Source organism: Perca flavescens, chromosome 12 (assembly GCF_004354835.1).
Source record: "Perca flavescens isolate YP-PL-M2 chromosome 12, PFLA_1.0, whole genome shotgun sequence".
Taxonomy (NCBI): domain Eukaryota; kingdom Metazoa; phylum Chordata; class Actinopteri; order Perciformes; family Percidae; genus Perca; species Perca flavescens.
This window is the reverse complement of record NC_041342.1, coordinates 32,099,166-32,114,412: the sequence shown is the minus strand read 5'-3', so window position 1 is coordinate 32,114,412 and position 15,247 is coordinate 32,099,166. Positions and strand designations below refer to the sequence as shown.

Here is a 15,247-nt window from a genome sequence, read left to right as displayed (position 1 = left end):
TAGTAACTGTGATAAATTAGCCTGAAGCTAATGCTTACCTGTTCAGGAGAAAATAAGCCAACTCTGCGTCCTTTTGGGCTCTAAGCTGTCTCCATCTTTCAAATACATCTCCAATATTTACCAGGGGGTTGTTACGTCTCTGGTCACGCAACTGTTAGAAACATGCTGTTTTCTTTTTTTATGTCATGTAGAATCTATCTCCATTGATCCTGTTTGTTTGTGTGCTGCTTTCATGGCTTTACTACCGTTACAGCTGTAGCGCGCTGGGTTTACGTTTACGTTTTTTTACAGGTATATCTGGCAACCCGGCCTGCCTGTCAAACTGGGCCGTTGATAACAACACACAGATCAAAACATAAACATAAATTCCGCCACGGAATGTAAATTTCAAAAAGAAAAAATACTTACATTAGCATTGTTGTCAGAAAAGATAGTATTTCATTTTAACATGTTTCCTTAATATCTGATGTGGCATTGGTGTCATTTTTGGATTTATTACAGTATAAATATTACATATTGGACCTTTAACTAAAAAGGCAATTTCCACATAAGTGTACCTTTTGTGGCAATGAAACCGTTCTGGTTACGCAAGAGGGAAACCTTGGGGTCAGTGTGTTCAGACATTCTCTCACAGACTCCACAAACACAGCATCTCTCACATCCAAAAAAGGACAGGCCGCGGGGCCGGAGGGGATCGCCCAGCAAGCGCCTGGGCTGCTACTGTGCCGGTCGCATGTGCTCTGAAAACAAAAAGCGCATGATCCACTGAGAGCTGAACGAGAGGAACAGGATGACCTGACAGTCGGAGCGAAGACGGAAGAAGTCAATTTAGCAGCAGGGAAAGAAACGTAAAACATGATATATGATATATAGGCATTGTGGGAGGTGTAGCTGTAGTAGAAAAGGGGAAATTGGCATATAGTATATACTAGGGGTGGTACGGTTCATGGAAAAACATCCGAACCACTCCGTTCGCTAGTCTCCGTTCGCTAGTCTCGGTTCGGAGCGTGTGTGCCGCACGGTTCGTCAGTACACTGCTAACGTGCGCTAACCGTTTACTGCCGTAGTGCCCACTGTCGACTATGTTAAAACACTTACTGGAAATGACGAGCAGGATGAGTTTGACGAATGCAATCCATGGCAGCTGATTGGACGATCGTGTCACGTGGGTCTAGCAGCTCCCGAATTTCAAAACAGACGAAAATATATTTACGAAAATAGTTCACCAAAACGTGTTTCTGAAAACATTTGAAGTGAGAAATAGGCCATGCAGTTGCTGAATCTGTCTTCATTTCAGATCGACAAAGGTCAGTTTAAAAGATTTTCGGCAGATTTTGAGAGACACCGAGCCGACCGCTCCTCAAGTGGAGTGGGGTGCTGCTGCCGCTGCAGGTCACGTCACGTCACATGCAGAAATGTCAAGTGGGAGAGATAAGGAAGGCTGCCCGGAGTTGGAGGATGCGCCAGTGTCGAACATTTTGGATTTCACGTTACCTATGAAATGATGAAATGAAATGAAACAATATATAGAACTGCCACTGTGTGCATGTATTGTGCAACATGCATTCAATATGCTATTTTTAGCTATATACCGTATGCTGAAGTATATTCTGGAGTGTTAAAGATTAAAAGAAAAAATAACAACAACCATACAGAACCAAAAAACCGTGACCCTGAAACCGTGATACGAACCGAACCGTGGGTTTTGTGAACCGTACCACCCTATCCGTATATACTGTATGAGTCTGCACCACAAAACAGGCAATACTGTATAGTTTCTATTAGTCTGGATCAACAATAGCGCTAATTTCCAGAATAAAGCCTGTCATCTTCCGCTCTCTTTGTGTTAGCTAGCAAGCTACTCGCTTTTGTCGCTGTGTTGGGTTTAGGGTTGGGTACCTTTTGCATCTGAACCAATACCAGTACCGATACCGGTATTATACGCCACCGTTTGTTGAAATAGGGCTTATCACCGTCTCCCCCTAGCTGGACATAGGTGGGCCAACTCATTTTTTACGCCGCTAGCTAGCTTAGCGTAGTGAATGGAATCCTATGTTGCCGGTTAGCATGTTGTGAGTAAAAGTGAGCCAACAAAAGACCAAAAAAAAACAACCTAATTACTTGCACTGAGACAAAAAATGCATTGGCCCACCTATCTACAGCTAGGGTAGACCGTGATAAGCCCTATTTCAACAAACGCCCAAGGCGATTGGTTTAAAGAAATGCACACAGAATGCATCTGTGGTGTAGCCAGACTTCACTCCACAGCGCTGAGGAGACAGGTCTGGCAATGCGAGACTAAGTTCATATTAACAGCAGAAGATTTGCGATCTACGTTTGGATGAGATTTTTTTTTTCGGGACGTGCTGTTCCCTTGAGTGAAGGAAGGCAGGTTAAACTGACACGTACATAACTATCTGCATGTTAAATGTCACCCACATCCCCAAATATAGCTGAAAAGCTGAGGAGAAAGAGTAAGAAATTACTTTTGTATAAACAAGAATGAACTTTCAATGTCAACTTCAGTCCAAAAAGTCCTTCACAGTAAGTCACTAACCTATTATTTCGACTGGTAGGGTTTATCCATTGGCACGTTTGGCAGCGCAGAGGATCGGCTGCATTTCCATTTAGTAAAGACAGCCTCGCGTGCCGGATTTTATAGGTATCATTAACTGTTGCACTGGTTTCCTTCCTCAAGATTTATCTGCGTAAACCTACCTTGAACCAATCCTCCCATCCTACGGTGCCTCTTTCTTATCTATCTACTCCAACGTCATCTATGCGAGTGGAGACTGTTCTCATTAAATCTTGAGAACATTGTGAACTGAACTCCTGCTTCGTGTCACTTTGTTCTCCGAGCGCTTCAAACTGCTTTTCATGATCAACTCTCAGAGGTCCAGCCAGGAGCTGATGGGACGCAAACAGGGCTTTAAATTAGGGATGCACAATATGTCAGGGCTTTTTTTTAATCGTCATGGCGATATTAACTGGTACAACACAGATACCGCGAAAGGCTGCGACATGTCGCGGAAGATACTCAAGAGATTTGTTTGTGTTAGTTGAAAGAAAATGTCAGCAAAAAACTGCATTTGAAAATGTAACAGTCACTTTTTTTTTTATAATTCAATGTTCAATTTGTTCAATCAGCAGAACTGAGAACACTTTAATCTCCGTATATTTATCGCAGGAAATATATTGTGATTTTCAATATATGCACATCGTGCATCCCAACTTTAAATTAAAAAAAAATTTTAATCACCAGCTAACATTTTTCAATTTACCAGCCAATCACATTTTCCACTAGCAAAATTTCTACTAATTTCAATAAATTTGAATAACTTAACTACTTCATTTCATCCATAGACATGTAGCCAACGGTTGTACGACATATCACAACATGGTTTTCATGGGAAATGTAGGATCAGTACTATGAGACTATGATAGATGCCAGATAAAGATTTTATTTCCAAGCCAAACAGACACTAAACAGCCCAAATTTCGTGGCGGCAAAATTTCTTTGTCCTACCAGATTCTGGTCCATTAGCCTGGTCTTTCCAGACTCTGGTCAGACGAAAACCAGACGAAACCAGTCAGCTAGCAAAATTTCAAGCGTGCATTAAAGATATAAAATCCTGGATGACCTATAATTTTCTGATGTTAAACCCTAACAAAACTGAAGTTATTGTGCTGGGACCTAAACACCTCAGAACTTCATTATCTAAAGATATAGCTACTCTGGATTGTGTTGTCCTGGCCCCCAGCACTACTGTCAGAAATTTAGGAGTTATTTTTGATCAGGATATATCCTTTAATGCCAATCTAAAACAAACCTCAAGAACAGCCTTTTTTCATCTTCGTAACATTGCTAAAATTAGGAATATCCTGTCTCAAAACGACGCTGAAAAACTAGTCCATGCATTCGTTACTTCTAGGCTGGACTATTGTAATTCCCTACTGTCAGGTTGCTCAAATAAGTCCCTTAAGACTCTCCAGCTGATCCAGAATGCTGCAGCGCGTGTTCTCACAAGAACTAAGAAAAGAGATCATATTTCTCCTGTTTTAGCTTCTCTGCACTGGCTTCCTGTTGAATCCAGGATTGAGTTTAAAATCCTTCTCTTGACCTACAAAGCTCTAAATGGTCTAGCACCATCATATCTAGAAGAGCTCCTAATACCTTATTGTCCCACTAGAGCACTGCGCTCCCAGAATGCAGAGTTACTGGTGGTACCTAGAGTCTCTAAAAGTAGAATGGGAGCCAGAGCCTTCAGCTACCAGGCTCCTCTCTTATGGAACCAGCTCCCGATCTGGGTTCGGGGGGCAGACACTGTAATCGCTTTCAAGAATGAACTTAAAACTCTTCTATTTGATAAAGCTTATAGTTAGGGAGAGAGGAGTTGCAGTGTTCACCTAACTGGCCCACCTGCTTCTCTTCATAATTGTTAGATTAATAATACATAACAAAGTAGAGGGAGACAGGCCAGCCAAGCCCGATCCGGCAGGGGGACAGTTCTAAGCCCGAAAAAGCTACCTCTCCTTATGACCTGTCTCTCTTAGTTACGCTGTTATAGTTACGCTGTTATAGTTCTAGACTGCCGGGGGACTTCCTTCCTCTGACACACTGAGCTGCTCTCTCCTCTCCCTTTCTATTTTCTATTTACTATTTACTTTTACTATTACCATTTGTGTGTATCCAGTCCCAGAAATGCTTGTTACTAATCCTAGCTTCTGGGGAGTTTACTCCCCGGAGTCCTTGTGTTTTTTCCCCCCAGCGTATTTCCTTGGAGAACGTTGGCACCAAGATCCTGGTTCCAGCTGTCGCCGTTGTCCTGCTGCACTCCCTGCCGAGCTCAGCGATGCCCTGCAATGTCATGCTGCTTCCTGCTGAACCCTGCAGCTCCCCGCTACATCCAGTCACTGTTCCATTATTAATGTGACTATTATCGCCACTGTTCATCACACCCCCAACCGGCCCGTCAGACACCGCCTACCAAGAGCCTGGGTCTGTCCGAGGTTTCTTCCCAAGAGGGAGTTTTTCCTCGCCACTGTCGCACTGCTTGCTCTTGAGGGAATTACTGTAATTGTTGGAATTGTTGGGGCTTTGTAAATTATAGAGTGTGGTCTAGACCTACTCTATCTGTAAAGTGTCTCGAGATAACTCTTGTTATGATTTGATACTATAAATAAAATTGAAATTGAAATTGGTACACTAGCCTGGTCCTACCAGACTCTGGTCCTACCAGACTCTGGTCCTACCAGACTCTGGTACATTAGCCTGGTCCTACCAGACTCTGGTACATTAGCCTGGTCCTACCAGACTCTGGTCCATTTCATTTGTCCAGAGAGTCTGGCCTCTCTCCATTGACAAGTGTTAACTTCCTTGAAGGCGGGTACTCTGTTGAAGTTAAAAACTACTGGATCTGCCCAGAGCCACTCTGGATCTAACGTTTGGTCGTGACACCGGCTTAGCATTGCTAGCGATAGCCAACTCCTTCATCCCTAACGGAGCGAGATGGAAAATCAAACTGTTCCCAAACCCTGTGGGGAGGAGGACCACAACATCATGGCCACCAACACAACTCGGCAAAGATTGGTCTTGCTCGGGCTTTAACTTCTGGATATTCGGCAGCGTTGCCACAACGGACCGTATGGCTTCGCTCACATCTTTCTCCGCCGCCATTACGGAACTACAACTCAAACTAGCGCACAACCTCAACATCATCGTTCTCAGCCACTCCCTCTGTTCACTGATTGGACCGCCAAAGATTTGACCGGAGAAAACCCAACAATATACCGCAAACCCAGACTATGTACTGAAGGAAAATGAAAATTGAGCGGAAGTACGTAGGACACTGTGTTGTTTGCTCCTTTCATTACAATGTTACCCGCCAAGGTACATTTTTACCGGCATTTGGCGGGTTAGAGGGTGTCAACTTAAAGCCCTGGACGCAAAACCACATAACAATCTTGATCGGATTGTTTCGTAATACCAAGCCAAACCACTAAGCCTGCACGATTCGGGGAAAAATATGAATCACGATTTTTTTGCTTAAAATTGATATCACGATTCTCTGCCACGATGTCTTTCTCACGAAGCATAATGTTTATCGCACACATGAACCATGACAAAACAAAACAAGTTGGCAGTACCAAACATAGCTTTTTTTTTGGCACCTATAGCACATTGTGCATCACCACAAGCCTGTAAACATAGAGGCTTCTATGAATAAAGAAAATAAAGTACATACTGGCCATTTAAGTTCAGTAAGCTACCAAAAATAGTGACATATAACACACTGAACTAAATATGGCCCTGATACAGGCTCTATCTGAACTCCCTGAACATGTCTTATAAAAATTAAATTGTGAACAGTGGTGAATCGAGATCGCTATTTTAAAACGATTTATCGTGCAGGCCTACAAACCACGCGCCGCTGATTTGCGTTTCCTTTACCAGTTTAAAACATTGATATTTCCGACAACATCAAGATGTTTCTTATTGAAATATTTCAGCAATGTTTTTGTCATTTTAAAATGCTGTTAGAACTACAAAAAGCACTGAAAACATGACTCACATGAGCATATTATTTGAGACACTCTTGTTCCTATAAAGTCTTGTCATTCAACGAGACAAAAAGCTTGTTCTGTTTCAACATCAAAGTTTCCCATTTTCATTCGGTTCCTCCGATTCAGTACATCGTCATTTGCATAAAATACTTCTGTCTGTAACCTGCACATGAAGGCTTGTTTTTTTTCAACTCTAAAATGTAGTAATTTGAAGTATCGAAGTGAAAAGCATGAAGGTATTGACTGAAGTAAACCTGTAATTTAACATCCTGGTGCTGTTCTGCTTCACTGCATCTCCGTGCCGACACCTGTCTGGTGTTGATAAAGACACAAGCAAGCATCCGACTGCCAAACGGGGCCGGAGGAAAACAGTAAAATCCTCCACAAAGTGCTATAAAGCCGGGCGTCACACAACGAGCACACAAAAGATAAAAGCTTCCCCTCTCTGCAAAGAAGACGCGACTGGCGGAGGGAAAACAGAGGGGAGGCAAGTCTCCTTTGAAGTTATATTTAGGACAAATCCTCCCTTTGCTGAACAAACCGTCTTCCGCTATGCATTCACATCACAGCCGACAAACGGAGGGAGGAACCGACCTCAGAGCATCAGAAAACGCCCAGCTGGCTTTGATGCCTTCTGCATCCCAAATACTCCCGTTGCACCTGGGATACAGATGCATCATCGGACACAGTTTTTAAGATTTGAACGCACGGAGAAGCGCCGCGGCAGGTGGTCCAGATCCGTTTAGACACATGGACAACAAGCTGCAAATCCAACACATGAGGAGAATGTCAAATTGCGATTATTTTTGACTGATGTTGCGATTGCGATACGATTCACGATGTTGGAGGGAAGTGGAAAAGGAGGACAGAATGAAGATCTGTGCGTCCAATGTATAACTTAATGTTCATTTTTAACGTCATAGCATTTCTTATAGCAATTATTCTTGAACAATAAGTTCCAATAAGTGTCCCTTTAACTGCCAGTTAATCATACAGCTGTTCTGCGAAATGAGGTAAACAGGAAAACAGGAAGGCCTCCAATAACACCATAATGGGAAAAGTTTAAGAAAAGGATTTCCCAGCAGGCATCCTTTCATCCATCCATTTATCTCTAAAAAGATCCAACCACGTTGTTATCTGACTCTCCATTCGGGCTAAAAAAGAGCAGCGGCAGCAGCGAGGGCGACGGCAGCGGGTTTGTCCTACATAATGACTTAATTGAAGTGGTTAGCACTTGGAGGATAATGAGAGTCTCCAGACCACAACAGACCCAGGAGTGAGTTAGGAAATGGAGCAGCGTGCACACGCGGAGGAAATCAGTGTCGATTATTAATAGCAGCGGCGCCACGCGCAGCACTCAGACAAATCAACGCGGGTCTGTCTCCTTTCGGTCTCTGTGGGATGAGACACCATGTGTTCATTTCGTTTGTCCAACACACACATACAGATACAATTAGCAACTATAACTGAAATCTACTGAATTCAGCGTTGAGCCTAAAACAGAATTTGTCCTATTTCCATTCTACTACATGAGTGCGTCGGCTAGGGCTGTTTTGAGTGATTTAATATTCCTTCATAAAATCCAGATATGGATCTTTTAATATCTGCCTTTTCCCTATGGATGAAGAAGTGAAAAGTACTTTAAACTAACTTTTTGGATGTCAGTTGCTAAAGTAAACATTAACCTGGTGCATTATAAAACATATCTGAGGGTTGCTTCTTGCTTTAACAATTTACAGCAGTAAAGTTCTCTGAGAATCTTTTATATTTATTGTGTCTTCGAGACTAAGAATACATTTTCAGTCTCAACTTTTGGGTGAAGAAAGATGAACGAAAAGGACATTAGGGTCCTATCTTGCACCCAACGCAGCGCAAAGCCCAACTCAAGTGTCTTTGCTAGTTTAAGACCAGTTGTCAATTTCCCGTCCAGTGCCCGCGCCGTTTAAATAGCAAATGCACCTGCGCCCATCTTTGCACCTATGGGCGTGCTGGTCTTACAGGGAGGTGTGTTCAGGTGCATTCTGGGCGTGCTGGTCTTACAGGGAGGTGTGTTCAGGTGCATTCTGGGCGTGCTGGTCTTACAGGGAGGTGTGTTCAGGTGCATTCTGGGCGTGCTGGTCTTACAGGGAGGTGTGTTCAGGTGCATTCTGGGTGTGCTGGTCTTACAGGGAGGTGTGTTCAGGTGCATTCTGGGCGTGCTGGTCTTACAGGGAGGTGTGTTCAGGTGCATTCTGGGTGTGCTGGTCTTACAGGGAGGTGTGTTCAGGTGCATTCTGGGCGTGCTGGTCTTACAGGGAGGTGTGTTGAGGTACATTCTGGGCGTGCTGGTCTTACAGGGAGGTGTGTTCAGGTGCATTCTGGGTGTGCTGGTCTTACAGGGTGGTGTGTTCAGGTGCATTCTGGGCGTTTTGCTATCTTGAGGCAGCGGGAAGTGATCACGCCATTGACCAACAAAAACCTGGTCTAAAGTCAATAACGCAGCATTTCATTGTTATTTTAACAGAGCATTAGTAAAATGCTCCTAGGCTCGTGCACAGCGAGCGCACACTATACTTGTTACACACACAGGGACGCACAGCAGCGCACACACACACACAAGATTACAAATAAAAATATTACGTTGCAAATCCTCCATCATAACAGCAATGCTCCAAGGTCCAACCGTGCCTGGCTTTTAAAGGGAATGGGAGATGATCTCTGATTGGTTGATTGCGTGTTACGCCCAAAACACACCTCTGATTAATGAAGACACTAAGTACAACCCTTTAGGACCAGGCGCCCGGCACACACGGACCCTTTTTTCTGCCGTCAAACTAGCAAAAGTGGATTTGGACACGCCCTAAACACACCTGCGCCAGGCGCTTCAGGCCGTGCGCTTGGATTGTTAAAATAGGCCCTTGGACTTCTACATTCCCCCGAATTAGGGCTAAACCAATCCGTTATGGATTACTGCTAGGGCTGGGTAGCAGTAGGTGATAAATTAAAAAAGGTATCGACCGGAATAACCCAGCGCCAGGTTATATGGAAACTTCGCCAGTCAAACGATACCTGTATTCAATCCTTTTTGTATGTAAATTGGTGGTGTAAATTAAACCACGTAAACCTATTCTGATAGAACCTCTAAATACAATTATGAAAAGGAGCATAATATGAGCACTTTAACTTCTTATACTCATAACCAGTGTAGGTACCACTGTTTGAGATGATGCCCAGCCCTAATTACTGCTGAAGTTCACCACTGGGAGTGATTACAGACACGAGGCCCACGTGGGCGGCAGACGACGCCTGCAGCGAAAAACGCCAACAACCAGACACATCAGCAGTCTGAAACACCACCCCCAACTTCTCACCCTCCTGCACCGCCACATCACACTTCTGGGGCCTCAGAGATTCTGCTTTTCTCATCCTACTTTGTCTGTCTCAGCAGCCAAGTGGGGTTTTTTTTTTTTTTTTTTTTTGGAGAGAATGGCTCTCCAGTAAACGGCAGCTGGTTACCTGCCAGAGCAGCTGCTGCTGGAGGAGGAGAAGAAGAAGAAGAAGGGCACCCAAAGTCCAACTTTCCCAAAATAGAAAACACTGTCAGACATGACAGCGCACAGGCGTTCCCAAAGTCTCGTATCTCCTTAATTTACACTACGCTCCACAAGGCGTGTGATCGAGATTAGCGGGGACAAAGTCAGGACGATAGGGGAATGAAAAAACGGCGACGGAGGAGGCTTAGGGAATCGCAGGATTTAAAACACGTGTGATTGTTAGAGTACGTCTCATGCTGCATTGTATTAAGAGGATCTGTAATAAAGCGGCTGTATTCACAGCTGACAAAGCTACAGAGGGTGCGACACAATGGGGGATTCAAAATGTTGAATTATTGGAAAAAAAAAAAATGAAAAATTAAAGCTAAACCTCCACAGCAGACAGACAAAAAAAAAAAAACGTCTGTCGGACAGGAATCCCTGAGGCAGAAGCACTTCATGGGACTAATCTTTCTACGGGCGGCTGTTTGTGGACATTAAATTACCTGGAGCAGTTTACAGCCTGCTGCACAAGATCAATGGGACTTTGATCATACGGTCCATATTAAGTGCTATGTGGTAACTATCGAGCGTTACAGCAAACTCGTCAAGGGGTGTTTTTTATTATGATATATCCGTCTATAAAATATCCCGTTAGAGCTTCGGCACAAGGTACATTTTATCAAATGTCTTGTTCTGTCTGAAATATTCAGTTAACCCTCGTGTTGTCTTCCCGTCGACTATGCAACTTTGTTTTTACGTTTTGGTCCCGATGGTTTTATCACTTTTTTCGACAATATTTAGTCACATTTCCCCGACGTTTTTTCCCCATTTTTGCCACTTTTTCCGATGTTTTTGTCTTTACTTTTCTGCACTTTTTTTGTGGTACATTTTTATGGGACTTGTTGTTTGTTTTTGAAGCTATTTCTGACATTTGTCACTTTTTTTTCAACTTTCTTTCATACATTTTTTTTTTTTTTTTTTAAATGATATATAAAATTGAAACCCACGTTTCTGATATAGAAAATTTTTCAAAAAAGGGTCAAATTTGACCTGAGGACATCAGGAGGGTCAACTATCATGGAGGACCAAAAGCATCACCTCCTCCATCTATATCTGAGAGGCTGAGACTCAGTAACTTTGGCATTTTTAATACGGTCGATTGACTAATCCATTAATTGTGTCAGCTCTGAACTCGTCACTTTGTTCAGTCGCACCATTTTCTAGCCCCCACCCCTCCTAGTGGGTCACTTGCACTCCTCAACAAGTGAATTCCCTCACAGAGACTACAAAAAGAGAATCCAACCCACGGATGTTCCCCTCTCAGGAAAACACCTTCCCAAATCTAACAATATCTGTATTCCAAGAATTCCCTGAACTGTGAAGAATCAGGTATTCCAGTAAGTCTTTTAAGCCTGAGCACAGGTCGTAGTCAGGGCCTTACACTGGCTGTGTGTACGTTAAGGATTAAAATAAAAAGGTCAGTCAAGCTGCAGCACATGCAGAATGTCAACAGCCGCTCCGAAGCCATGAATAGTCAAGTGTTCAGCGGTAGCACTGGGTACCGAAGTCGCTACTTTTTAGGCACCGACCAAATCGGCTCTTTAGTATCGAGTATGGAAAAATGCCTCATCGTTGAATACCAAAGTTCAATACCTAAGGATTAAACCTCTTTAGCGTCTGTGAGCGAATAAGAACGCAGCATGCTTCTACCAAGATCTAATAATGTGTGTGATTGGCTGTCTTAACGTTACACGTCATAGAGACACGTCACACAGAGAATGTGTAATGTTATTTCTTTTTTTGGTAAAATGGATTTCATAAAAAGTATCGTTCAGGAGCGGGTATCAAAGTCACGGTACTGCCATTCGGTAAAAGCATCGGAAATATTGAAACGATAGCCAGCCTTATTCACCGGATGATTTGGCTGTTCCAAAAAAAAAAGAAATGCAGCATCAGTTGCTAGCTGTTGCAAAGATTAGCGTTTCAAAAGCCTTGGAGGATTACATTTTTGGTTTTCATGGAAAAATAAGTTTATAAAAAGGAACTTCAATCCCACTAAGTCACACTAAATATAAAACACAAAACGAGCTCCTGAACACACACTCATCAGGCGACTGTAACACGTTTCTACACTTTACAGGTTTATCGTGACAGCAGTGAAAATTCACACCCCTATTACACGATATTTGCACCTGTATTCAGATGTGTTTACACCCAAAATAGCTTCCCTCTCATTTAAATGATTAAGTGAGGCCCTTTCACCTCTGGCCTCAAACTGATCTTACCACAAATCCGGTCTGAGTGAACTTTGACCTGTGAAATCACAAGACTCTTCAATGTCGAGGTAATGTAAGAAAGGGGAAATAACTGACCTCTAGTTCAAGATGTATGTCATTTATATAAATGTATATGTAGTTTAAGATGTATGTCATTTATATAAATGTATATGTTTGTGTATATCTGCAGTCAAACACCAGAAGCAGAGAGGAAGGCGTTCTGATTGGCTGCACTGCCATATCATGTTCCTGATAAGAAGTTATACAATTCACAACTTCCTGCTGTAAGCCATGCTAACTCCCACAGTTTATAAATATTTACAACCCTGCCCATTCCTCCTACTGTGCCAGCCAAGTACATTTCACCTGTTCTCTCTATCTACGCTGGTCTATAGTCTGGATCAACATTGCCACCATAAGCGCAGCAAGCCAAAAGCTGAGGCGTGTTTGTTTTTAAAAGATCAATCTATACATTAGTAGCAGGTAGGGCTGTGCTCGATTGAAGAAATTCTTAGTCGACTAACACTCATTCAATTGTATCGACTAATCGATTAGTTGATTTAATCGACAGATCTGTACATCTGAGTTTTTCTGCAAAAGAGTCGTGCAAAAGCACTACTTTAATTCTTGTGTTTACCAGAGATGTGCTTGTACGTTTCTTGGAAATAAGTCATTCACCATGAAAAAAAAAGCATCAAACATGACTAATGGACTAAAGAAATCTAAGTTGACTAAGACCAAAACTACCGATTAGTCGACTAATCGACTAAGAGGGAGCAGCCCTAGTAGCAGGACAGCAGGTGATACAGAGACAACAGCAGAAGCCTTCAAATGCCACACACAAGCGGTGACAGTGAACGCATCACTGTCACTTTCAACTTCAACTGGTGTCTGTTATACAGGAATTAGGCGAAACTGTGACAGATACATGCAGTTGTAGGGTTGTTTTTCCAACTTGTCAACACACGCACTGTCACACACACTGTCACACATACTGTCACACACACACTGTCACACACACACTGTCACTGTCACACACACTTTGTCACTGTCACACACACACAGCTTACCGGCTGGCATCCTGGTGCTAATGTACCGCAGTTCCTCTGTTTTGCCGAGCAACGATTGGTCCTGTGTTAGTTAGCCTCCATGTAGCTTCTTCTCTCTCACTTCACCTGGCACCGGAATGACAACCCGTTAACGTCAAACGCACCCGTGTGTGAGTTCACCCGACACTGTTAACAGCCGCTTTAAGTCAGAAAAATAAAGACACATGAAGCGCCTCTGACCATTAACGCGCTAAAATAAGCTGTCCGCTGTGACTACCATAGACAGTAACAAGCCTGTCAACACTGAAATGTCCACAGGAATTAGCCGCAGAAGCTAACTTAACGTCTGAGTAACGTCAAAACTCGGGTTCACGAGGAAAACACACACACACAGACGGAGACATAAAAGGAGACATTTCATGGGGTTTAACCGGGACAACATACCTGTAGGTAACGTTAAACAGCAAGCTGGCCAGATAACCTCCTACACATTACTACAGTGCTTCCTGCTTTACGGTGACAGACAACACGGAAGTGTGTGCTTCTGCTTGCTGCAGCACGAGCAGCCCCCCCCCAACTCCCCCGCTCGGCTCCAGCGTTCAGAGCCCATGGAGGAGCCCAGAGAGCTAATTATAGCTGCCTGCCTGCTGCAAGGTGTGCAGTCCGACCATAGACTTCGGTTGGTTATACTGTAGCATGTATGGGTTAGTTAGTGCAAGTTGTGTCAAAGTAGTCTATATGTGAATGTGTATAAGATGAAGGTTATTACTAGGAGAAGTTACAGTCTGGTAAGCTCCGAAAATGACATCACTTTACTGTAATGCAGCCTTTAAAACCAGGAAAAGACAACACTTATGTCATATCACGATATCCAAAATCTAAGACAATATCTAGTCTCATATCACGATATCGATATAATATCGATATATTGTCCAGCTCTAGTTTTGAAGACAATGAGATGGACAAAGATGCTGTCTATTTTTGTTCAATTAATGTTGTTATTGGGAAAATTCCACATTCATGAGAAGAAATGGGCGGACTCCAAACCAAGAACTGCAAAAGCAACACTATAAGAGACATTAAGAATAAGAAGGCAATTAAGACTCATGTACCGGTGATACATTTGACTTAATATGTACTACACTTTTCTTTTTTACTTTTTTATTTATTTTCTACATATATTTTTTCTGTATATGCACCTCTGGGATTGCATTTTTTGTATATATATATATATATATATATCCCCTTTCATGTCTTCTGCTGTTCTATCAAAAAAAGACTAAAAAATGCTCGAAAAAATAATCTTAAAAACAAATAAAAAGTTGTCAAAAAAATTGGTCTGTTATAGTTGAAACCAATACAACTGCCATGTTTAGGCGACTCATGCTAAATCTGTACACACTCATGTTGTCTTGAATCTTGTTAGAGCCTTGTATCACACACACTGCTTACACAGTTTACTGGTCTATATCAGCCCATATGCACAACCCCTCCCTCCCCCAGCATGGACTGAGGTCTAACTTAATAACTTAAAGCTTGAACAATGGCTGTAACCTTATTACTTCCTTGTGCTTTTGGACTTATTTGCACTACCACCATGACACACACTCTCGTAGAGCACCTTACCATAAATCCCTTAGTACATTCATGTGGATTTTTTGATTTTTTCTTACACTTTGACTACAAACTTTTCTTTTCTTTTCAGTATTATTCATGTGGATTGTCTTTTTTATCATCCTGTTTATGTTTATGATGTATGTGTATGTTGTGTGTGATGTCTTTAAGCTACTGGGACCTTGAATTTCAATCAATAAAGTATCTATCTATCTATCTAGCTAGCTAT

At 42.6% G+C, this 15,247-nt stretch overlaps 1 protein-coding gene across 1 annotated transcript in view; it reads right to left on the bottom strand.

Annotated features, from left to right (window-relative positions):
- The window catches only part of efr3a (EFR3 homolog A (S. cerevisiae)), a 153,624-nt gene extending 139,684 nt beyond the window's left edge, over positions 1 to 13,940 (bottom strand). Inside the window, exons 1-2 of the mRNA XM_028593429.1 lie at positions 13,849 to 13,940; positions 13,426 to 13,530 (exon numbers count right to left, since the gene is read on the bottom strand). Of these exons, the coding sequence (XP_028449230.1) occupies positions 13,426 to 13,435 (10 nt within the window). The 5' untranslated portion in view covers positions 13,436 to 13,530; positions 13,849 to 13,940. The remainder of the gene's footprint in view (positions 1 to 13,425; positions 13,531 to 13,848) is intronic.
- Positions 13,941 to 15,247: the final 1,307 nt, after the last annotated feature.